At 37.4% G+C, this 24,916-nt stretch overlaps 1 protein-coding gene across 3 annotated transcripts in view; it reads left to right on the top strand.

The window, feature by feature from the left end:
• The first annotated feature begins 2,344 nt into the window (after nucleotides 1–2,344).
• Nucleotides 2,345–24,916, top strand: part of LOC103098691 (lamin-B1-like) — a 115,952-nt gene continuing 93,380 nt past the window's right edge. The window contains exons 1-2 of one of the 3 annotated variants that reach the window (XM_056825050.1): nucleotides 2,368–2,435; nucleotides 2,921–3,319. In XM_056825050.1, the coding sequence (XP_056681028.1) occupies nucleotides 2,961–3,319 (359 nt within the window). In that variant the 5' untranslated portion in view covers nucleotides 2,368–2,435; nucleotides 2,921–2,960. Of the gene's footprint in view, nucleotides 3,320–24,916 lie in introns of all 3 variants that reach the window. The other 2 variants (XM_056825048.1, XM_056825049.1) reach the window with 2 other exon arrangements.

Raw genomic sequence — 24,916 nt, 5'->3', positions numbered from 1 at the left:
TAAGTTCATCCTCTCCTTCCAAATACTTGTTAGAGGAGCAGTGGATAAAGTGCTGGGCCTGGAGTCAGGAAAACCTCAATTCACATTCAGTCTCAGATATTTAGCTGGGTGATCCTCAGCAAGTCACTTGTTTGCCTCAGTTTCTTCTATCAAATGGGGATTGTAATAGCATTGACCTCATAGTGTTGTGGGAGAAACACATCCAAATTTGTAGGAGGGTCTCTCCCCACAAATGGGAGACTCAAACTCTGTTCAATCCAGAATTAAAGAAGAATTTTATTTGAAGAAGTGGTTTTTGGTGGCATAATAGCCTAAATGTTGGTAGAATAGTCTAAGGGCTACTCAGGTAGCTTTAGGGCTGATGGATAAGCTGGGAGGCTATTAAGTAGCCTTTCTTGAGCTGATGGAATGGCAGTTCTCCAAGTGAGGAGTAGCAGCTACAGCTGTGGAGTGGCAGCTTCCCTATCCTATGGATCAGGGTTGGGGGCTAGTCATCAATGATTCTTATTCTTATAAATTTGACAACATTCTCTGCATATTTTACATGTGACCTCTATCCAAGAGGCTGTCTTTAACAACCCCTCTCCCCAATTATCTGTTTTCCTTCTAATCTTGGCAACATTTTATTTTTTGAAAAAGTTTTCAATTTAATGTATTCAAAATTATCCATTTTATATCTCACAATGACTCATAGATTCCTATCCATAAATCTGATAGATATGTTCCTTCTTCTATTTATATCTCCTTTTATGTATAGATCATGTATCCATTTTGCTCTTATCTTAGTGAATGGTATAAAAATATTGATCTATATCTAGTTTCTGACAAACTACTTTCCAGTTATCCCAACATTTTTTACCAAATAGTGATTTCTGATCCCACAGACTTGGATCTATGCTTTTGTCAAATACAAGGTTACTATAATCTTTTACTACTGTTTGTTGTATGCGTATTCTGTTTCACAGATCTATCTTTCTATTTCTTAGCCAGTACCAAAGAGTTGGATAATTACAGATTTATAACATAATTTAAAATCTGGTACTGCTAGATCTCCTTCCTTTAAAATTTTCCATTAATTCTTTTGATATTCTTGTTCTACTAATTAATAATTTTAAGTGGATTCTGGGAACTTGCAGTTCCAAGAAACCCAACCTGCTGTATTTTAATTTTTTGTGTTGATATATGGTTTTACTTTCAAACCACAGAAATGTTGATGTGCTTTCAAATGAAAAAAAAAATTTGGGGGGGGGGGAAACTATGACATATATGAATGATTCACATTATAAGTCATCATATAGCCAAGTAAAAAAAAACTCAGTTTCTGATTATTCTATTTATTTTGTCTTATGATCCTAACACATACCAGATACAAATATATCCAAAAGATATAAAAGAAGATTGCATGTGAACTTCTGAATTTCTATAATGTAGTTTAAAATTTTTATATTAAACTGAACAAGGAAGCAACAGGATCACTATCTGTAGCCTCTGCTAAACTTTTTTCTTCTATGATGATCTTTTCTTTATTTTTTTTCATCTCTGTCACTAACTACTGATCTGCCCACAACAGCTGTATAATCAAGCAAAAGAAACCAACACATCACCTGAACTTAAAAGTGTTCTGTACCTTCTGTACCAGTCCATCACTTTTCCCCAAGAGTTAGGACTCATGCTTCATCACCAGCCTTCCAAAGTCATTATCTGGTCACTGAGTTTACTGGATGTTGATGGTGTTCAGCACTTATTACTGTGGTCATCTCAGTTAAGACATCTTAATATTTTTCCAAGTTATAAAAAGAAAGTGAATGATGAAATAAACCCCCTTAGAGAAGTCAACACACAAATACAACCATTTTTTAAAAAATTCATCTTATAGCATCCCTACTATTTGTCATACCCCCTTATTCCCAAACCACACACATTGTGGTGGGGAATTAATGTCAAACTAGATTAGTAGTCTAGTTTTTCTATTTGTAACCCTATAGTAATTGTTACACGTTTAAATTGCAAGGAGTAGGGAAGGCAATAGTCTAAACGAATAGGGACCTTATCTTCAACTTGCACTATTGTTTACTGGGGTGCGAGCGGTGCGCATGTGGGTCTGGCTAGTGAGGCTGGGACCATAGCAAGCCCAATAGAGTTTCTTCTAATTCCCACTCCTCTCCTCTCCCAGGCTTCCTTTACTAGCGCTGCATAGAATAATTGTAGTCGGGGGTCGGATTTTGAATTTAGTCGATTGGCACCAGGTGATTAGAGATCCTGTTTTGTCTCGAGCTGCCATTGGCTCTTGCAGTGTCAGGCGGAGTTTTTGCACGCCATGTTGGGAATTCTGAACCTATAAAAAGGTCTGCTTCCCACAGTCCTTTCAGGTAGTTCTTTCCCCAGGCTTATTTTGTCTGAGAGGAAACAAAGTGCTGCAGACTAGGGAGGGGTCGGTGAGTTCCTGAGGATTCCTAAGTCAGCCCTCTTTTTTTTTTCTTTAAATTTGATGTTCTTGAGAAACATTGAAACCAGTAATTAATTATAAACAAGTCCCTCCCTTTTCCGACCCCCGTTATCTCTTTAAACGAATCCTTTATTACTGTTACATTTTCCTTTCCTTCTTCCCTGAAGTGCTTTTCTTTGGTGCCTGAGGTTTGCCTGCTCACTACTGTGTGTTTTTGTGTTTAATTTTTGCAAACTGTCTGGTGCCTGAATCTCGTGTACCAGTTTCTTGGCTTTAGTGGGTTGGCATCCTTGATATCCCTGCTCACGTTTATACGATAGGCTTTGATCGCACTCTTATTGGTCTCTCCCTCCTCCCCCTTCCCCAAGTCCGATATCTCCCACTCTTTCGTAGCTTCCTCCTCCTCTTGCCTTCATCCTAGTCTTTCCTGCCGCAGTGTTAGACAGTCAGCACATCCACGGTTTCCTGTTCCAGGCCCACCATCCACTGCAAATAACAGCGTTTCACGTGGGTAATGGAGACTACAACCCCCAAGGTGCAGAAAACTGGCGGCCAGGCCAGTAAGCCTGCGACCCCTCTCAGCCCGACCCGGTTGTCCCGTTTGCGGGAGAAGGAGGAGTTGCGAGAGCTCAACGACCGTTTGGTGGCTTATATAAACAAAGTACGGAGCCTAGAGAGCGAGAACAGCTTGCTGCAGCTGCAGGTGACTGAGCGCGAGGAGCTGCGCGACCGAGAACTTACCGGGCTCAAGGCGTTGTACGAGACCGAGCTCGCGGATGCCCGCAGGGCCTTGGACGACACGGCCAGCGAGAAGGCCCATTTACAGATAGAACTGGGCAAATTAAAGACAGAGTACAATCAGCTGCAGCTTAAGTAAGTGTTTTGTCTACACGCCGGGGAAAGAATGTGCATAGAATGGATCTGGGTTTGTGGGACTGGCGATAAAGATGTATCTGCGGAATTAAATCGTTTTCTACCTTTGGGGATTGTTATTACAAACAATCTAGGGATGGAAAGGAGAGGAAAAGGCCATCAATATTCCCCCTTTCTTCTTTCCGTATTCCCTCGTTAGGGTGGGAGGTTCTTCCTGACAGCCACTATTGAGGAGACAGAAGAAAAGGTCGATGTGCTCTCTAACTGCAAAGCTGTAAACTACCCCTGTTTTGGTGTGTAAAAGCAAGGAATCTGTTTTATAGCCTGTTCACTCGCTTTGGTGTTAAAGGGACGAGAGGCTAGTAGGAATGTGACCCTTGTGAAAGGGGAGCCTGGCCCCTGGGAATTGAGGGATGCAAGGGAAACGATTCTCTTGGAAGACTGAAGGGGAAGAGTGATTCTGGAGAAGGGGGTGTAAAAAATGTGGCAGCTGCAGTCTTCAGCTTTTTACTACATTGGGATTCTTGCTTTGCAGGTGTGGAAAGAAACTAAGACTTGGGGATGTGTTATTTACTTGACCTTATGCCCAAGATGGTACCTATATATAGGGCATCTTGAATATCTGGGTTGATTCTCCTCTATGTGGGACAGAGCAGAGTAGGTAGGGCGTATATACTTTGATTGCTAGTGCTGTGGTTTTGCTAGCACGAGAACAATGAAAATTCTCCTGTTTAAATTCAGTGAAGCTGGTAGCAACATTGGCTGGAGTGAGATGTAGATGGAAGTGGTGGAGAAAAGAATGGGTACAAGAAACTAGCATCCTAGACCCCAATGGCAGAGGGTGGGACTTATGTGGGTTCTTGTGTATTTCCTTTGCTTTTCCAGGGTGGTGGAATGATGAGATCCCAACCCCCTACTTCTTTTGGAGTTAATAAAAAGGGCCCTTTTGTAGGTTTCAGCACAGCCTTAGTATTTCATGACCATATCACACTGCTACATATGTGTCTTTTCATTTCAGCATCTTTGCTTTCTGGGACTTGTCAATACACTACCATGAGCATGCCACTTCATTGTTGGTATGGTGTGTAAAGTACCACCCAAAAATATTGATTTCACTTGTTTTCAAATATCTCATTTGCTTCTTTACAACCCTGGGAGGTAGCTGCTATTGTTATCCTCATTTTACAGTTTAGAAAACTGAGTCAAACCAGTTAAGCAAGTCTCTTAGAGTGTCACAGCTAGGAAGAGTCTAAGATTGAATTTGAACCCTGTTCTTCTAGACTTCTGGCCTAATTTTCTATTCACTGACCAACAGCTGCAGGATAAATATGAGCATAGGGTAGACATTTGCTTATTTGTTTATAGGACCTGGCCTTGGCCTTTCAAAGGGTCAAGCTAGAGAGAGATAGGTGATTTAAATGCTTATTGTTATCAATTACGACCTGAGGCTCTAAGCTCTGCCAACTTCAGTGATTCCTCTCTTCCTCTTGGAAGGATGGAGAGAGTTCTATCATTTTCTAGTCAACTCAGTAGCTCAGTGATTCAGTCACTGTGATATTTCGTGGGCCCTCTATATGTGATTGGGGCACTGGACTAAACTAAGTGCAAGAAGTGAAAATAGGCAAAAGCTACCCTTTCATCTTTTGATCCCATAGTTTACTAAAAATATAGCAGCATTGTTTTTATTGAATAGCTTTTTCTCTTAAAAAAAAAATTAAGGGGCAGCTGGTTAGCTCAGTGGATTGAGAGCCAGGCCTAGAGATGGGAGGTCCTGGGTTCAAGCTGGCTTCAGACACTTCCCAGCTGTGTGACCCTGGTCGACTTGACCCCCATTGCCTAACCCTTACCACTCTTCTGCCTTGGAACCAATACACAGTCTTGATTCCAAGATGGAAGGTAAGGGGTTAAAAAAAATTGAATTTTTTCTCAATTTCATGAAAAAAAAATTTTTTGACCTCTTTTAAAGTTTGAGCCAAATTCTCACCCACTGTCCTTTCCTTCCACTTCTTTGAGACAAAAACATATGTAAAAATACCTTTCCATGTTAGAACTTTAGTGAAAGAACTCCAACACAAGAAAAGTGAAGAAATAAAGTGAAATATAGTATATCTCATCTGCATTCACACTCCATTAGTTCTTTTAGGTTGATGGCAATTTTTATCAAGTCCTTGAGGATTTTCTTGAATCACTATTGCTAGAAACAGCTAAGTCATTCATAAATATTCATCATATAAAGCTGCTGTTAGTGTGTACAATGTTTTGGTTCTGTCTGCTTCTTTTTGTATCATCAGTTCATGTAGGTCTTTACAGACTTTTCTTAAATCTTCATCATTTTTGATAGCACAGTAGTATTCCATTACAATCATATACCATAACTTGTCCAGCAGTTCCCCAGTTGGACATGACCTCAGCTTCCAATTCTTTGCTACAACAAAAATTTTATATATTTTTGTACAAACTAGTACTTAATTCTTTAAAAAAAAATCTTTGGGATACAAACCTAATAGTTTGTGGTATTACTGGACCAAAGGGTATGCATAATTTTTAAAGCCCTTTGGGTATAATTCCAAACCACTACAGAATTAGCCTTTTCTTTCAAAATTTAACTATAATCTCAACAAATGTTTGAGTATCATCTAAATGTAAAATGTTGTGGTAGGCTAGATTTGGCTCAGAAATTAAGTTCTAGTTAAGTTCTAGACTTTGAACACTTGAGTTTGAAAATCTGTCTCATACTTCAGTGTGTTCACCTGAGCACCTCACTTAGCTATTCAGAGTCAGTTTGTTCATTATAAACCTCACAGTACTAGCCTGTTTCAGGTTAAAATATTTATAAGATGAAGTTTGGTGGCTTTTCTTTTTTTTTTTTCTTTCTTTTTTTTGAAGAACAATTGGAGACTGAGTTTGGAAGGTAAAAGGAAAGAAAGAAAAAGTTTTAAAACAAGTTAGTGCCCTTTTAGTTGCCTTTTTTTTTTAAAGATAAGCTAATTTAAAAATTGGTATCTCGTGTTTTGTAATCAAACAAGTACAATGAAATCTGAAAGTCTCTGTATTAGTTAATTGCGAAATGATAAAGATGTGGTTCATTTTTGAACAGATAAGAACTGTCATAAAGGTTAGTGGTTACTGATTTTTCTCTTGGTCACCTTTTTTTGGGGAAGGGAGGGAATATTAATTGAGGGCCAGGATTTTTAAAAAATATTCTTCCTCTAATCTATGGATTTGGAGTCAGGAAGACCTGGGTCTGATTTCTGCCTCAGACATTTACTGGATTTGGAAGTCTGGGCAAGTCATTTAACCATTCTTGTACAGATAAGTTTTCTCATCTATACAAAAGGGAGTTGGATATTAAGACCTCAGAGGCCCTTTCAGCTTGAAATCTATGACATGTGACTCCTTTCTATTATTCTATATATTGGTCCTTCAACATCCTCACAATTGGATTACCTTTAGCATTTATCTCCACTGTATGTTTATACTCTGACTTTAGTGCCATTTCTGTCTTTTTTAAAGGTATTGTGATGTTAAGGTTAAAAAATATCAACTATATCACTGGCAGAGAAAATTTAAAGAAAATTTCCCCAATATTTACCATTTTTATTTTAGTTTTTTTTGATAGTTCTCCTAACATTTTCTTCCTTGAATACGCCCGAGTTGATATTTGTTGATTACTTTAAAAATAATTGATTCACTAGGTTGTTTTATGTATTTTGCAGCACAATGTCTGCCATCCATTCATTATAGTTTGGTTTCCTTGAAGATGTAAGGGAAATAATTGGTCAGTAATAAACTAACAAATGAGCAATAGAACAGGGAGATGTCTGTTCACAAAAAATATTTGTTACTTTGAAGGAGAATAATTCTCCAGCACATTGTCTGGGTTAAGAAGAGATTCCCAGTGTATGATGGGAACCTCTAGGGACTTCTATTAGCAGATTTCTTTTTTTAATTTAATTTCCCCCCCTAGTTATATGTAAAAATAGCTTTTAAGTTTTTATTTTTTTAAATTATTTTATTTGGTCATTTTTAAACATTATTCATTGGAAACAAAGGTCATTTTCTTTTCCTCCCCCTGCTCCCACCACCCCTTCCCCTGCTGACGCGTGATTCCACTGGGTATCACATGTATCCTTGATTCGAACCCATTTCCATGTTGTTGGTATTTGCATTAGAGTGTTCTTCAGACATGTCCCCTCAACCCCTGTAGTCAAGCAGTTACTTTTCCTCAGTGTTTTTACTCCCACAGTTTATCCTCTGCTTGTGGATAGTGTTTTTTTCTCCTAGATCCCTGCAGAATGTTTAGGGACATTGCATTGACACTAATGGAGAAGTCCATTACGTTCGATTGTACCACAGTCTATCAGTCTCTGTGTACAATATTTTCCTGGTTCTGCTTCTTTCACTCTGCATCACTTCCTGGAGGTTGTTCCAGTCCCCATGGAATTCCTCCACTTTATTATTCCTTGGAGCACAATAGTATTCCATCACCAACATATACCACAATTTGTTCAGCCATTCCCCAATTGAAGGGCATCCCCTCATTTTCCAATTTTTGGCCACTACTGTAATATTTATTGGGAAAGGAAATGGGGGATACAAAAAACTGGGGAATAATGGGAGGTTTGAAGGGGGGTTTTGTGTAGTTGAGGGGAGAGAGAGAATATTGCTTGGTGAAGCAAAGGAGAGAGATGTCCCCTGCTGAGAGGAAGCAACAGGGGTCCAATAAGGATTGTTTGTCCTGGAATGACTGAACTGAAGTTCACCTCCCTCTATGTCCTGAAAAGATAGTTCACTTATCTGACTACAAATTCAAATAATATAAATTTTAATAACCAGTTGGGATTCGAGTTTTTTCCTCAGCTTCAGAGTTGAAGCCAGGCCCAGAGGCTGGGGTAGGGTTCCTCCCACTCCCTTCTACTCTATATCAGTTCTGCTTTATCTAATTCAGAATCTTAGCAGTAGACAGAAAGCAAACAAGAACACTACAAAGAGCACAGCTATGAATATTCTTGTACCTGTCTTTTTACTTATTGTCTTTTTGGGGTACAAACCCAGCAGTGCTATGGCTGGATCAAAGGGTAGACAGTCTTTTATTGCCCTTTGGGCATAGTTCCAGATTGCCCTCCAGAATGGTTGGATCAATTTACAATTCCACCAGCAATGAATTAATGTACCAACTTTGCCACATCCCCTCCAGCATTCATTACTTTCCTTTGCTGTCATGTGAGCCAATCTGCAAGGTGTGAGGTGGTACCTCAGAGTTGTTTTGATTTGCATATCTCTGATTATCAGAGATTTAGAGCACTTTTTCATGTGCTTATTAATAGTTTTGATTTCTTTGGCTGAAAACTGCCTGTTCATCTCCCTTGCCCATTTATCAATTGGAGAATGGCTTGATTTTTTGTACAATTGATTTAGCTCTTTATAAATTTAAGCAATTAGATCTTTGTCTGAGGTTTTTGTTATGAATATTGTTTCCCAGTTTGTTGCTTCCCTTCTGATTTTGGTTACATTGGTTTTGTTTGTACAAAAACTTTTTAACTTGATGTAATCAAAATTGTTTATTTTACATTTTGTGACTCTATGTCTTGCTTGGTTTTAAAGTCTTTCCCTTCCCACAGGTCTGACATGTATACTATTCTGTGTTCGCCTAATTTGCTTATAGTTTCCTTCTTTATATTCAGGTCATTCACCCATTCTGAGTTTATCTTGATGTAGGGTGTGAGATGTTGGTCCAAAACTAATCCCTCCCATACTGTCTTCCAATTTTCCCAGCAGTTTTTGTCAAATAGTGGGTTTTTGTCCCAAAAGCTGGGGTCTTTGGGTTTGTCATAGACTGGCTTGCTGAGGTCACTTACCCCAAGTCTATTCCACTGATCCTCCTTTCTGTCTCTTAGCCAGTACCAGATTGTTTTGATGACCACTGCTTTATAATAGAGTTTGAGATCTGGGACTGCAAGACCACCTTCCTTTGTATTTTTTTCATTATTTCCCTGGATATCCTTGATCCTTTGTTCCTCCAAATGAACTTTGTTATGGTTTTTTTCTAAATCCATAAAAAAAAAAATTTGGAAGTTCCATGGGTATAGCACTAAATAGATAGATAAGTTTGGGTAGGATGGTCATTTTCATTATATTGGCTCGTCCTACCTATGAGCAGTTAATGTTTTTCCAATTGCTCAAGTCTAGTTTTAGTTGTGTGGAGAGTGTTTTGTAATTGTGTTCATATAGCTCCTGTGTTTGTCTCAGGAGATAGATTCCTAAGTATTTTATTTAATGCAAAGTTGCAAGGTACAAAATAAACCCGCATAAGTCATCAGCATTTCTATATATTTCCAACACAGCTTTTAACTTTTTAAAAAGAATTGAGTCTTGAATTCTCTCCTTCTCCCCCTCCCCAGATGATAAACAGGATTATGTAGATTTTACATGTACAATCATGTAAAACATTTTTCCATAGTAATCCTTTTGTGGAGGGAAACTTGAATTAATAATAAAAAAAAAAACTAACCTTTGATTGTAACACACCAGCTGTACTTGGTAATTTAGTGGAAAATTTTTTTCAGGTTCACTATCAGACTTAGCGTCTTTGTCACTGTCATTTCCCTTTGCATTAACCTTTGTTTTCTTTTCTCTCTTTCTCTTTGGGTGCACTATCTGCCTGGCCATTGTTCTTGTCCTTCATCTGGTCTAGCCCTTTTACCTTGATAAAGTCCTCAAACATGTTCTTAATAATATTTTCCAAGTTAGTATCTACCACCATTATCTGTGCTGCCTTTTTGGGGATTTCAAATCTATAGATGTTTTTCAAATAAGTCAGTGTCTGAATGGCTGCCATAGAGATGATATAAACTTGAGTCATAATGTGCCAAAGGACAGTTTCTTTTTGGAATGGCCATTGTAGTATGAGCATCATGGTGTTGCCCAGGTATTCCCCCAAATCAACCCTCATACTGGTCATTTTACTATAAAGGATGTTATATATTCAGCAAGCCAGAAAGGCTGCCAGCACAACTACCCCTCAGAGTACTTGCTTGAACATCTTGCTGTTTGTTTTTAGGATTGTGAAGTTCAGTCAGCCTGGGGTGCCAAAATGTAATAGATGATATTTGAGGGGGTATATCTGATGGATAAATGATAACTAATAGATCAAGCAGCTATCTTTCTTTTGTTTAACCCTCCTCCCTCTAAACCTCCCTTCCTCCCTCTTCCAATATCCCTTCCTCCCCTCTTCTTCCCTTCAGTTTCCCTTCTCCCTTCTTCTTCAGCCTCCTTCTAAATCACTCAGGGTGAGCTATAATGTTTCAGAGGAAATACTCCTTTCTCTTTTTTATCTCAAATAAGGGTTTATTGGGGAAAACAGGAAAGATAGAGGATAAGGTAAGAGGATTGGAGGTTTCCCTATTATCTACCATGAGTCTTAGGTTGGAGGATTTTGAGAGAAATGGCAATTCAGTCACTAGCATGAAATAGAGCAAGTCAGAGAGAGATATGACTATTGTCCTTCTGTCTTCAAATCAGCCAGGCCACCTCCAACTTGATTATCCCAAGTCCCAGAGATAAACCCAGCTTCTTCCTTTAAAGTCACACCATCAACCAAAAAAAAAAAAAGCGCAGAAATCCCATCAGCACTTGGCTCTTGCCTTCCACTGTTTCCCGGTCACATTCCAAATGGAATTTTTCTTTAATTGACAGCTGACCCATCTCCAGCTTCTGTCCTTTGCATGCATGCCTCTTCCACAAAAGTGAAAAAAGTTGCTCTGGTTGGATTTAGAGACTCCATTAGTTCTTCCCTGGAGGTAGATAGTCATTTTTTTCCCCAGATGTTCTTTGGGATTGTTTTGGATTACTGTATTGCTGAGAATAGCTAATTTATTCATAGTTTAGATTATACAGTATTCCTATCATTGCATACAATGTTCTCTTGGTTGTCTTATTTCATTCTGTTTCAGTTGGTGTAACTCTTTCCAAGTTCCTCCTGCTTATCATTTCTTACTACATGGATAGTATTTCATTACAATCATATACTATAACTTACTGAGCTATTTCCCAATTGATGAACCTCTTTCAAATTCTTTTCCCCCACTAAAGAGATGCTTTAAATATTTTTGTACATATAGGTCTTTCCCTTTTCTGTTTTTTTATCTCTTGGGGATATACATTTACATGGTATTTCTGAGCCACAGGCTATATGTATTACTTTATAGTCTGGTCACAAGTCCAAATTGCTTTCCAGAATGGCTGAATCAGTTCACAACTCCCTCAATAGGGCATTAGTGTCTGTTTTCCCACATCCCTTCCAAGTCTGACATTTTCCTTTTCTTTCATAGTAACCAATCTGATAATTATGTGGTGATGCCTCAGAGTTGTTTTAATTTGCATTTCTCTAATTAATAGAGATTTAGAGCATATTTTTACATGACTATACAGAGCTTTTATTTTATACCATTATTTTTTTTAAACCCTTCCCTTCCACATTAGAAAGAATACTGTTGTATTGGCTCTAAGAGTTAGGCAAAGAATTAAGTGACTTGCCCATGGTCACACAACTAGGAAGTGTCTGAGGCCAGTTTTGAACCCAGTTTTCCTGTCTATAGACCTGACTCTCAATCTACTGAGCCACCCAGCTGCCCCCCACCATTATGATTACTGTGTATTACTTTCCATTCTATTCACCCTGTTTATGTTCTGACCTCACCTCCCCCAATTTTCTCTTTCTTCTATCAGTTCTAACCCTTTCTCTTCTCTCCTTCCCCTCCTACTTTCCTACAGGATGAGATAGCTGTCTATATATCCAATAGATTGCCTATGTTCTTCTCTCATTGAGCCAGTTCTGATGAGAGTAAGGTTCACTTGTTCCTCTCTCCATCTCCCTCCTCTACTATAAAAGCTTTTTGTATAACTGGAGATTTTGAACCCTAGAATTCAATCCCCAGAAGTCCTTGGTATTTCCCAGAATTTCCTATAATCTCACCTGAGTCTCCTCCTGGACGAGGTCACAATTAGTATTTAACTGGCAGTAATGCCTCCCACGCTCTCCTCTCTGCCATTGCAATGATGTAGGAAATATAGTGGTAAGCTAAGCACAGGTATTTTGAATGGGCTAATCAGCCCATTGGTTTTTATTTGTATCTTCTTTATTCCTTGATTTCTAATAATCCTTAATAAATCTAAAAATATGTAATATTTTTATTATTAGAGATATAATTTAATTTTTACATCTTTCACCCCCTTCTTTTTTTTCCTTTATCTCTCTTCCACTGCATTCCTCTTTTTCATGCCTTAGTTTTATTTTATATCATCCCATATTCAATTCATATCCTTGCCTTCTAGGTATATTCAAAACTGTACTAATGCTGATATAGTTCTTAAAAGTTATTAGAATTATCTTTCTATGAGATCCCCAAGATGCAGTATCAGGACGAGAGAAAGGAAGGACTTATCCTTCATCTCCAGGGATAGTATTTTGCTAACTGTTGAAAAGGCTGACAACTTCTGATAGTCCAGACTGTGAATGGTGGCATGTTTGGTTATTGCACCTGTCATGTGAACCATAGAATTCTACCTCATTAGATCAGGATCAGTAGCGTGGAAATTATTTTCTTAACATTTTTATATCTACTAAGACTGTTGCATTGATCTTGAAATGCAGACAGACAGATAGAAAGATCAGTTTGGGAATTTTTAAGATTGATCACTGAATCAGTTTATGCTGAGGTTCATTCTTGATTGTTATATCTAAGTTATACAATCAGGATGGGTTTTTCATCTCTGTATCAGAATATGATTATGCACCAGAGTGTTTGTATTTGTTAATGCTGTAATGTTGCTACATTTTGATATTACACTATTCATTTGTGTGTAAAACAAAAAGGGGGAGATGTAGCAGTCCGCCCCCTAGCTATGGGCAAGGGGAAAATAGTATGTGCAGATTGCTCAGTCTTGGGCATGCTCAGTAGTGCTCATGGCTGGGAAGGCCTCTGACCCTTGACCCCAGCTTCTCCCAGGTTAGGCGGGAAAACAGGTTTCTTTGTTCTCACCTGGTTAAGAGAAACCACACCTACGCATTGTCATTGACCAATGAGGGTCATCCCTATGTACTACGTAGCAAATGGTATTTATGGCCCAGCAAGCTCCGCCTCGCTCTCTCCTCTCTTTCAGGCTACCTGATGGCTGTCCTTGCAGGAGCTTGGCCTCTGGCCAAGCTCCATCTTTAATCTTTCTCTATTCACCTCTCTGACCTGTGTGGTATGGATCTCAGGACTGGAAAAGCCTACAGAATTGGTCCTTTGATCAGAGCTTAGCTGTGGCTCATTGATAATTAATAAAGACTCATTCTGACCACCTCAAAAAAAAAAAAAAAGAATTATCTTTCTATGTAGGTAGACAGTTTAACCTTATTGAATGTGTTTCGATTTCTCTTGTTTACCTTTTCAGGTTTTTCAGTGTTGACTCCTTTTTCATGATTTTTCCTTTCTTTCCCCAATTTTTTCCCCATTTCTGATTTTTAAAATCCTTTTTGAGCTCCTCAACTCTTGTTGGACTTGAGTCCCATTGCCATTTTTCTTTTTTTTTTCCATTTGAATTAGTTTATTTAGTCACTTTAGAACATTATTCCTTGGTTACAATAATCACATTGTTTCCCTCCCTTCCCTCCACCCAGCCTTCTAAGAGTCAATGCGCAGTTTCATTGGGTATTACTTGTGTCCTTGATCAGAACCTATTTCCATGTTGTTGTTTGCACTAGGATGTTCATTTAGAGTCTATATCCGCAACCACATCCCTTTCACCCATGTATTCATGGACAGTTGTTTTTCTTCACTGTTTTTACTCCCACAGTGTTACCTCCGGATGTGGATACTGGTTTTTCTCATAGATTCCTCTGGGTTGTTCGTGGTCATTGCATTGCCACTAATATAGAATTTCATTACATTCGATTGTACCACAGTATATCAGTCTCTGTGTACAGTATTTTCTTGGTTCTGCTCATCTCTGCATCAATTCCTGGAGGTTATTCCAGTCTCCATGGAATTCCTCCAGTTTATTATTCCTTTGAGCTCAATAGTATTCCATCACCAACATATACCACAATTTGTTCAGCCATTCCCCAATTGATAGGCATCTCCTCATTTTCCAATTTCTTGCCACCACAAAGAGCTCAGCTATAAATATTTTTCTACATGTCTTTTTCCTTATCTCTTTGGGGTACAAACCCAGCAGTGCTATGGCTGGATCAAAGGGCAGACAGTCTTTTAGTGTCCTTTGGGCATAGTTCAAAATTGCCCTCCAGAATGGTTAGATCAATTCACAGCTCCACCAGCAATGAATTAATGTCCCAACTTTGCCACATCCCCTCCAACATTCATTACTTTCCTTTGCTGTCATGTGAGCCAATCTGCTAGGTGTGAGGTGATACCTCAGAGTTGTTTTGATTTGCATTTCTCTGATTATAAGAGATTTAGAGCACTTTTTCATGTGCTTATTAATAGTTCTGATTTCCTTCACTGAAAATTGCCTATTCATGTCCCTTGCCCATTTTCCAGTTGGAGAATGGCTTGATTTTTTGTACAATTGGTTTAGCTCTTTATAAATTTGAGTAATTAGACCTTTTGTCAGAGGTTTTTGTAATGAAGATTGTTTCCCAATTAGTTGCTTCTCTTCTAATTTTTGGATGCATTAGTTTTGTTTGTACAAAAACTTTTTAATTTGATGTAATCAAAATTATTGATTTTACATTTTGTGATTTTTTTTCTAGCTCGTGCTTGGATTTAAAGTTTTTCCTTTCTCAAAGATCTGACAAGTATACCATTCTGTGTTCACCTAATTTGCTTATAGTTTCCTTCTTTATATTCAAGTCATTCACCCATTCTGAGTTTAACTTGGTGTAGGGTATGAGATGTTGATCTAAACCTAATCTCTCCCATACTGTCTTCCAATTTTCCCAGCAGTTGTTATCAAATAGTGGGTTTTGGTCCCAAAAGCTGGGAACATTGGGCTTATCATGGACTATCTTGCTGAGACCTCAAGTCTATTTCACTGATCCCCCTTTCTGTCTCTTAGCCAGTACGGAAATGTTTTGATAACCACTGCTTTATAGTATAGTTTGAGATCTGGGACTGCAAGTCCTCCTTCCTTTGCAATTTTTTTCATGATTTCCCTGGATATCCTTGATCCTTTGTTCTTCCAAATGAACTTTGTCATGGTTTTTTCTAATTCAGTAAAGTTTTTTGGTAGTTCCATGGGTATGGCACTAAATAGATAGATAAGTTTGGGTAGGATGGTCATTTTTATTATGTTATCTTGTCCTACCCATGAGCAATCAATGTTTTTCCAATTGTTTAGATCTAGTTTTAATTGTGTAGAGAATGTTTTGTAGTTGTGTTCATATAGTTCCTGTCTTTCTCGGCAGATAGATTCCTAAGTATTTTATTCACTGTCCAGGGTGATTTTAAATGGAATTTCTCGTTCTAATTCTTGCTGCTGAGATGGATTGGAGATACATAGAAATGCTGATGACTTATGCAGGTTTATTTTCTATCCTGCTACTTTGCTAAAGTTGTTCATTATTTCGACTAGCTTTTTGGTTAATTCTCTAGCATTCATTAAGTAAAGCATCATATCATCCACAAAGAGTGATAGCTTGGTCTCCTCATTGCCAGTTTTAGTACCTTCAATTTCTTTTTCTTCTCTAATTGCTAGTGCTAGTGTTTCTAGTACAATGTTAAATAATAAAGGTGATAATGGGCATCCTTGTTTCATTCCTGATCTTATTGATGTTTGCTGATGGTTTTTGATATATACTGTTTGTTATTTTTAGGAAAGGCCCTTCTATTCCTATACTTTCTAGTGTTTTCAATAGGAATGGGTGTTGTATTTTATCAAAGGCTTTTTCTGCATCTGTTGAGATAATCATGTGATTTTTGTCAGTTTGCTTGTTAATATGGTCAATTTTGTGGATGGTTTTCCTAATATTGAACCATCCTTGCATTCCTGGTATGAATCCTACCTGATCATAGTGAATAACCCTCGTGATAACTTGCTGGAGTCTTTTTGCTAGTATCCTATTTAAGATTTTTGCATCTATGTTCATTAAGGAGATTGGTCTGTTGTTTTCTTTCTCTGTTTTTAACCTGCCTGGCTTTGGGATCAGTACCATATTTATGTGGTAGAACTCCTTCTAGCTTATTCTGTCAAATAGTTTGTAGAATATTGGGATTAGTTGTTCTTTGAATGTTTGATAGAATTCATTTGTGAATACATCTGGACCTGGGGATTTTTTCTTAGGGAATTCTTTGATGGCTTATTCAATTTCTTTTTCTGATATGGGGTTGTTTAGGTAATCTATTTCTTCCTTTGTTAGTCTAGGCAATTTATATTTTTGTAAATATACATCCATTGCATCTAGATTGCCATATAATTGAGCATAGTCATTTTTAATGATTGCCTTAATTTCCTCTTCATTAGAAGTGAGGTCTCCCTTTTCATCTTGGATACTGTCAATTTGGTTTTTTTCTTTCCTTTTTTTAAATTAGACTGACTAGTACTTTGTCTGTGTTACTTGTTTTTTCAGAGTACCAGCTTCTAGTCTTATTTATTAAATCAATAGTTCTTTGACTTTCAATTTTATTAATTTATCCTTTGAGTTTTAGGATCTCTAATTTAGTCTTCATCTAAGGATTTTTAATTTGTTCACTTTCTAGTTTTTTAATTTGCATGCTGTAGAGATTAAAATTTAGGGGAGACTGGGGAGACTGAGACAGGTGAGGCAGGTAGAAATTAGTTTCTCTCTGCAAGAAGTATTATATTTTTTAAAGGTTTATTAAAGGTTAAAGATTAAAGAATATACAAGTAAGAAACATGTGCCTAGGCCAGAGGCCTAGGCAAAATAACCTCACATCACGCAAGAGACACACCTGCTCCAAAACGGAAGTCCAAAAAGAGCCAAGAGAGATCCCCCTCAAAAGCCTTTGAATCAGCTTAAATACCTTCTCGATCTCGGCCCAGGTGAGATTACAAGGCATTCTGGAAGAGTGGAGCAAAGGCTCATGGGGATTGTAGTCCTGTATTCGAGTCTATTTTTTACAATGCCCAATTCATTGACCCAGATCTGCCCTTCTTCATTTGTTAATATATGAACTCAAGGATATAAATTTCCCCCTGAGTACTGCTTTGGCTGCATCTCATAGGTTTTGAAAGGATGTCTCCTCGTTGTCATTTTCTTCAATGACGTTATTAATTGTTTCTACAATTTGTTCTTTTACCAGTTTTGGAGAATCTTATTGTTAAATTTCCAATTAATTTTTGATTTACCTCTCCATGTACCCTTACTAATAATCACATTGTGATTGCATTTATTATTTCTGCTCTTTTGTACTTGTTTGCAATGTTTTTATGCCCTAATACATGGTCAATTTTTGTGAATGTACCATGTGCTGCTGAAAATAAAGTGTATTCCTTTTTGTCCCTATTTATTTTTCTCCACATGTCTACTAACAATAATTTTTCTAAGATGTCATTCACGTCTCTTACCTCTTTCTTATTTTTTGGTTTGATTTATCTAGTTTGGATAGAGGAAGGTTCAGATATCCCACTAGTATAGTTTTTCTATCTATTTCATCCTTGAGCTCCTCTAGTTTCTCCTTTAGAAATTTGAATGCTATGCCATTTGGTGCACACATGTTGAGTACAGATATTTCCTCATTGTCTATACTGCCTCTTATCAGGATGTAATTACTTTCCCTGTGTCTTTTAACTATTTTTATTTTTACTTTGGCTTTGTCAGATATCATGATTGCGACTCCTGCCTTCTTTTTATCAGTTAATGTCTATTGTAATTTCTTTCTTCTTTTTCTGTTCTTTGCTCATAATCACCCCTTCTTTGCTCCTCGTATTTGTCTGTGCTCATGCTCCTTTCATCTTTTTGCTTTTGGGGGCTTCTGTCAGTCTCCTCTCTTGGAACTTTGACAGAAAATCTCTCGGTGCAGTCTCTGTGGGAGGTTTGTTGGGGGTTTGAGCTTCCCTGTCCTCTGGAGGCTTTTGATTGGATTAAAGTCCAGAAGTCAATTAGGAGGAGTGTGGAGCCTGGGCTTCCCTGAGTTCTGAAGAGGTTTGATGGGATTAAGTTCAGCTTGTTTGGGCTGGGTGTGGTCTGAGTCCAAAACCTCCTGGAAGGCTAGAGCAAATATAGAGGATCTCCACAGCTCTGGCCAGGCTGCCAGGTCTATGCTCCCTCTCTAGCTCCTTCCACGCTGTCTATGTTTGATGCTCTGAACTTGGCCAGCCCTGCTCGCAAGGTATGCCCTTCAGACCAGCACCTTTGCCCACCCAGAAGTTCCCACTGCTGGAGTCTCAGCACTCTAGGTGGGCAGGGGGAGGGGTCCTTCGACCTTCCTTCTGCCTTCCCTTTAAATCCGAGTGTTCTTGGATTCTGGCTTTTCGGGGGGTGTACCTTTTGAATTGAGTCCAGTAGGAGGGTTCCTTTGCTCTGCCTTGTTGTTATGTTTGATTTTCAGTCCCCTAGGAGCATTTAGTTTGTGATTGGTAAGGAAGGGTATTCAGAGGTCTGAACTTCTGCTCCTTCTAGGCCGCCATCTTTACTCCGCCCACCTAGAAATGCAAAGGAAGGAGAACTTGCAGTCCCTGATCTCAAACTATACTATAAATCAGTGTTATCAAAACAATTTGGTACTGGCTAAGAGACAGAAAGGAGGATCAGTGGAATAGACATGGGGTAAATGACTTAAGCAGGACAGTCTATGATAAACCCAAAGATCCCAATTTTGGGGACCAAAACCCACCTTTTGATAAAAACTACTGGGAAAATTGGAAGACAGCATGGGAGAGATTAGGTTTGGATCAACATCTCATACCCTACACCAAGATAAACTCAGAATGGGTGAATGACCTGCATATAAAGAAGGAAACTATAAGCAAATTAGGTGAACACAGAATGGTATACTTGTCAGATCTTTGGGAAAGGAAAGACTTTAAAACCAAGCAAGAACTAGAAAAAATCACAAAATGTAAAATCAATAATTTTGATTACATCAAATTAAAAAGGTTTTGTACAAACCAAACTAATGCATCCAAAATTAGAAGGGAAGCAACAAATTGGGAAACAATCTTCATTACAAAACCTCTGACAAAGGTCTAATTACTCAAATTTATAAAGAGCTAAACCAATTGTACAAAAAATCAAGCCATTCTCCAACTGGAAAATGGGCAAGGGACATGAATAGGCAATTTTCAGTGAAGGAAATCAGAACTATTAATAAGCACATGAAATGTGCTCTAAATCTCTTATAATCAGAGAAATGCAAATCAAAACAACTCTGAGGTATCACCTCACACCTAGCAGATTGGCTCACATGACAGCAAAGGAAAGTAATGAATGTTGGAGGGGATGTGGCAAAGTTGGGACATTAATCCATTGCTGCTGGAGTTGTGAATTGATCTAACCATTCTGGAGGGCAATTTTGAACTATGCCCAAAGGGTGATAAAAGACTTTTTTTTGCCTTTTGATCCAGCCATAGCACTGCTGGGTTTATATTCCAAAGAGTGAATAAGAAAAAAGACATGTACAAAAATATTCATAGCTGCGCTTTTTGTGGTGGCAAGAAATTGGAAAATGAGGGGATGCCCTTCAATTGGGGAATGGCTGAACAAATTGTGGTATATGTTGGTGATGGAATACCATTGTGCTCAAAGGAATAATAAACTGGAGGAATTCCATGGGGACTGGAACAACCTCCAGGAATTGATGCAGAATGAGAGGAGCAGAACCAGGAAAACATTGTACACAGAGACTGATATACTGTGGTACAATCAAATGTAATGGATTTCTCTACTAGCAACAATGCAATGACCCTGAACAACTTGGAGGAACCTATGAGAAAAACCACTATCCACATCCAGAGGAAACACAGTGGGAGTAAAAACAGTGAAGAAAAACAACTGCTTGAATACATGGGTCGAAGGGATATGGTTGGGGATGTAGACTCTAAATGAACATCCTAGTGTAAACAACAACATGGAAATCGTTTCTGATCAAGGATACAAGTAATACCCAATGAAATTGCGTGTTGGCTGCGGGAAGAGTTGGTGGAGGAAAGGGAGGGAAACAATGTTATTATTGTAACCACGGAATAATGTTCTAAATTGACTAAATAAATTTATTCAAATGGAAAAAAAAGAAAAAAGAAAATAAAAATTAATGTTTCATTGGCATACTTTGGGGGGTTCCCCTCTTTTTGTACTTTTTTTGTTACCTCTTTTAGTTCTTCTCTATAAATTTCTCCTTTCTAACAAATATAGTAAAGCAAAACAAATCCATACTTTGTGTTTGAGAAGATATATCTACTGCACTTCTAGTCTATCACCTTGTCGTCAGTCCTCTGAACTTATAGTTTTTAAGTATTTCATAGTGATTCTCCTTTACAATTTTGTGGTTACTTAATATAAATTGTTTTCTTGGTTGTCTTTGTTTTACTTTGCATAACTTCATATAAATATCCCCAGGTTTCTCTAAATCCATCCCTTTTGTCATTTCTACTAGTTCAGTAATAGTTTATTATGTTCATATGCCCTGTTTGGTCATTTATTCCCAACTAATGGGCACCTTCTCTGTTCATAACTTTTTTCAAGAACAAAACATACTATTATAAATATTTTTATGAATATGGGTCTAGTCTTTTGATCTGTTTGGTGCATATACCTTTTAAAGGTATTGGTGGGTCAAAGAGTATATTAATAACCTTTCTAAATATAATTAACACATTTGACTTTAACTATTAAATTCATGTCATACAAAAAAAAGTTGACTCGTGTCAATGCAGTTGTATGCGATCATGTTAAATAGCAAACCTAACATGATGTTCTACTTTCCCCTCAATTTTTAGATTCGAGTTTTGCTGTTAATTTGGAAATACTCATATACATCCTGAGTATAAAACTAAAACTCTAGTATTTCATGTTAGTCTTTTAATAAACCTTTTTCAAGAATGGTCAGACCAAATCAGAGGATGATCCTAGATATGAAGATGTAATATTACAATTCACTGGGATTTTCTATAAAGGATTTAAGCTATCGTGTCAGTTCTCACCCTTCTTTCAACCCCTTCCCCCCATCTCCCTGAAATATTTGGTAACAAAAGATATCTTTCCTTGACATACTATATCAAGATTCTTAAAGACAATAATCAGAAGGAATGAAAGGTAAGCTTTTAATACCTTATAGTTCTATAGAATTTTATAAAAGCATACCAGAGAATTTTATATCATGTCATGTACTCAGGGCAAATAGAAAAAGCATTTTCCCTCAGCATTCTATTATCCCTTTCAAATAACTCATATGCTCTTGGAGATTTGAACAGATAGTTTACATACATTATCTTATTTGAACCTTAAACTACCTCTTGTAACAGATGAAATGGAAAAACAAAATGGATCTGCAAAAAAAGCAAGCAACTTGGAACTTCGGGCAGCCGTCAATTCAACTAAGATGGGCAACAGTTCAAATGGAATCTGGAGGAAAGCAGTTAAGAAAGGTCCAGCTGCTTGAACCCTCACTTCTTCCTTTTTGACTGTTGGAAAGAAGCTGAAAGCCAGACATGCTCTTGGTCAATGATCATTTATCTGACTGAGTACTGAGAAGACTTTTGGAGCTTAGCTCAGAAGAAACTCAGTCAGCCTTTGCTGCCAACAGCTACCCTTAGAGAAAATAACTTTATTTCCTGAATTGAACCTACTGTGAAATCTCCAATCAAGAGGAAATTATAGGCAGTTAGGGAACCCTATTTTCCTCTCTCCCCCTCCCCCTCCTTACCTCCTCTATATGAAAGAATAAACGCTTTTAGTTAAAACATCTAAAAGTGTGGGATTAGTTATTGGGGAAACTCTTCAAGCTTACCATTCCTGAGAGAAACTGTTGAGAAGGGAACAGGAAGTGGAGTGGGGGGAGGAGTGTAAGATCCAGTCTTTCCTTTAGCTGGCTTCTTGGTGTCCCTGTCCTATTACCATAAATCTTCCTAATAGGGGTATCTATAACATTCTGTAGGCATTATGTGTTTTCTCCACATTTTACCAAAGAGAAAACTAAGCCCAAATTTACTAGTGGTCACATGGTTAGTGTCAGAAGCAAGATTCAGATCTTCTGACTCAAAGCCTAACCTTCTTTCACATGTTTTATGTAAAGAAATTGATGTACTTTTAGCTAGCTAAAGCCTAGGCAGTGTAAAAATACATGTCATGGGCTATTTTTCTCCAGTGACATATATAATTAGTGCTTACTAAATGTTAGTTGAATTTGAGAATAGGGAGACCATTAATATAAAGTCTAGATCAGAGGTTCTTTATCTTTAACCTGGCATTTGTGAACTTGTATTTTTAAATATTGTGATGACTGTATAATTGCTGTATAATTAGTTTCCTTTGTAATTCTTTGTATTTTATTTACTTATAACATTATTTTAGGAAGAGAGATGGATAGGCTTCTTCAGACTGCAAAAGAAAAGTTAAACCTCTCTCCTCCTCGTCTTCCTCCTCGTCCTCCTCCTCGTCCTCCTCCTCCTCCTCCTCCTCTTTTTTTTTTTATTTTAAATAAAACCCTTACCTTCTGTCTTGGAGTCAATACTGTATATTGGCTACAAGGCAGAAGAGTGGTAAGAGCTAGGCAATGGGGGTCAAGTGACTTGCCCAGGGTCACACAGCTGGGAAGTGTCTGTAAAACCTCTTCTAGTTAAACTTTGGGATAATGTTCAGTGTATTTCATACAGCAACTTTAAGTGCATCAGGACATTGTATTCTGTTTCTTCCTATTAACAGACATGGAGATACATGTTTTATTAATTTGTTAACTGGCTGCTATCTAGCTACATATTTATTTACACTGACCTAATTCATACTGTTAGTCTTTCACATATATTATTCTCCTGGTTCTGCTTCTTTTGCTCTGCATCAATTCCTGGAGGTCTTTCTAGTTCACATGGAATTCCTCTAGTTCATTATTCCTTTCAGCACAATAGTATTCCATCACTGTCAGATACCACAATTTATTCAGCCATTCCCCAACCAATGGACACTCCCTCATTTTCCTTTTTTTTTTTTGCCCCTACAAAGCATGGTTACATTTTTGTACAAGATTTTTTCTTTATTATCTCTTTGGGGTACCAACCCAATAGTGATATGGCTGTGTCAAAGGGTAGGCATTCTTTTAAAGTCCTTTGCACATGGTTCCAGATTGCCCTCCAGAATGGTTAGACCAATTCACAATTCCACCAGCAGTGTATTAGTGTCCCAATTTTGCCACATCCCCTTCAACATTTAACACCTTGCTGCCATATTGGTCAGTCTGCTTGGTGTAAGGTGGTACTTCAAAGTTGTTTTAATTTGCATTCCTCTAATTATGAGAAAATTAGAGCACTTTTTCATGTGCTTATTGATAATTTTGATTTCATCATGTGAAACTGCCTATTCATGTCCCTTGACCATTTGTCAATTGAGGAATGGCTTGATAAAATTCCAACTTCTAAAGGAAGCTTTTTCCTCTCTCCTTTATCTTAGTGCCTTTCTTCTACTGTCTATTTACAATTTATTCTGTATATAGTTTGTTTGTACACAATTGTTTTATATTCTCTCCATTAACTTATGTAGCTTCTTTGGAACAGGGATTGTTTTTTGTCTTTCTTTGTTTCCCTAGAGCTTAGCACAATTCCTAGGACATAGTAGGAACTTAATAAATGTTTAATGACTATTGTACATGAAATTTTAAATTCCACATCAAATTTGTTTTATGTGATCCTTTCTGTTTATGAACTGATCATGAACCTTCCACCTATCCATAGAGCTAAAAGGTGTCCTCTAATTTGTTATGATATGACATTCTATATCCAACTATTTCTAACTTACCTTGATATATGGTTTTAGATGTTGGTCTAATTTTAGATGTTGGTCTAATTTTAGATGGTTGGTCTAATTTATCATCAATTTATGTCTAATTCTTTTTATGAAATATATATACATACACATTTATCACTATCCTTCCCACTGAGTCCACTAAACCAACAGCAAAAAAAAAAAACACCAAAAATAACTTCATTATAAATATCCATAGTCTAGTAAAAACAAATTGCCACATGAACCATGCCCAATAATATTGACTTCATCACTTTTCTGGCAGGAGTTATATGTTTAATTTTCAGTCTTCTGGGCTCATATCATTGCATTGATCAAACTCCTACAGTCTTTCAAACCTATTTTTATCAATAATGTTGGTGACAAATGTATAAATTATATTCTTAGTTTTGTACACTTTACATGTCATGTGAATCTCATTTTAATATTTTCTTTACTATCTTCTTTATATCTTTATGGATGGTACTTTATTTTTAAAGGATTAAAAATCTATAATTGTTTTATTTGGTCAATCTAGCTTTCTTCTCATTTGTTTTCCTAATTTAGTGGTATGGTATATATGGGAATTGGAGAGTGGACAATATATACTTTGTTATCTTAATATAAAATATGGATTAGAATTCTGATAAATTACCCCTTTCTGGCTATTTGAAACTATGCCCAAAGTGCAGTCTTTTGACTGCCTA

The sequence above is a fragment of the Monodelphis domestica genome, chromosome 3 (assembly GCF_027887165.1).
Source record: "Monodelphis domestica isolate mMonDom1 chromosome 3, mMonDom1.pri, whole genome shotgun sequence".
Taxonomy (NCBI): Eukaryota; Metazoa; Chordata; class Mammalia; order Didelphimorphia; family Didelphidae; genus Monodelphis; species Monodelphis domestica.
This window is presented reverse-complemented; position numbering and strand designations above follow the sequence as displayed.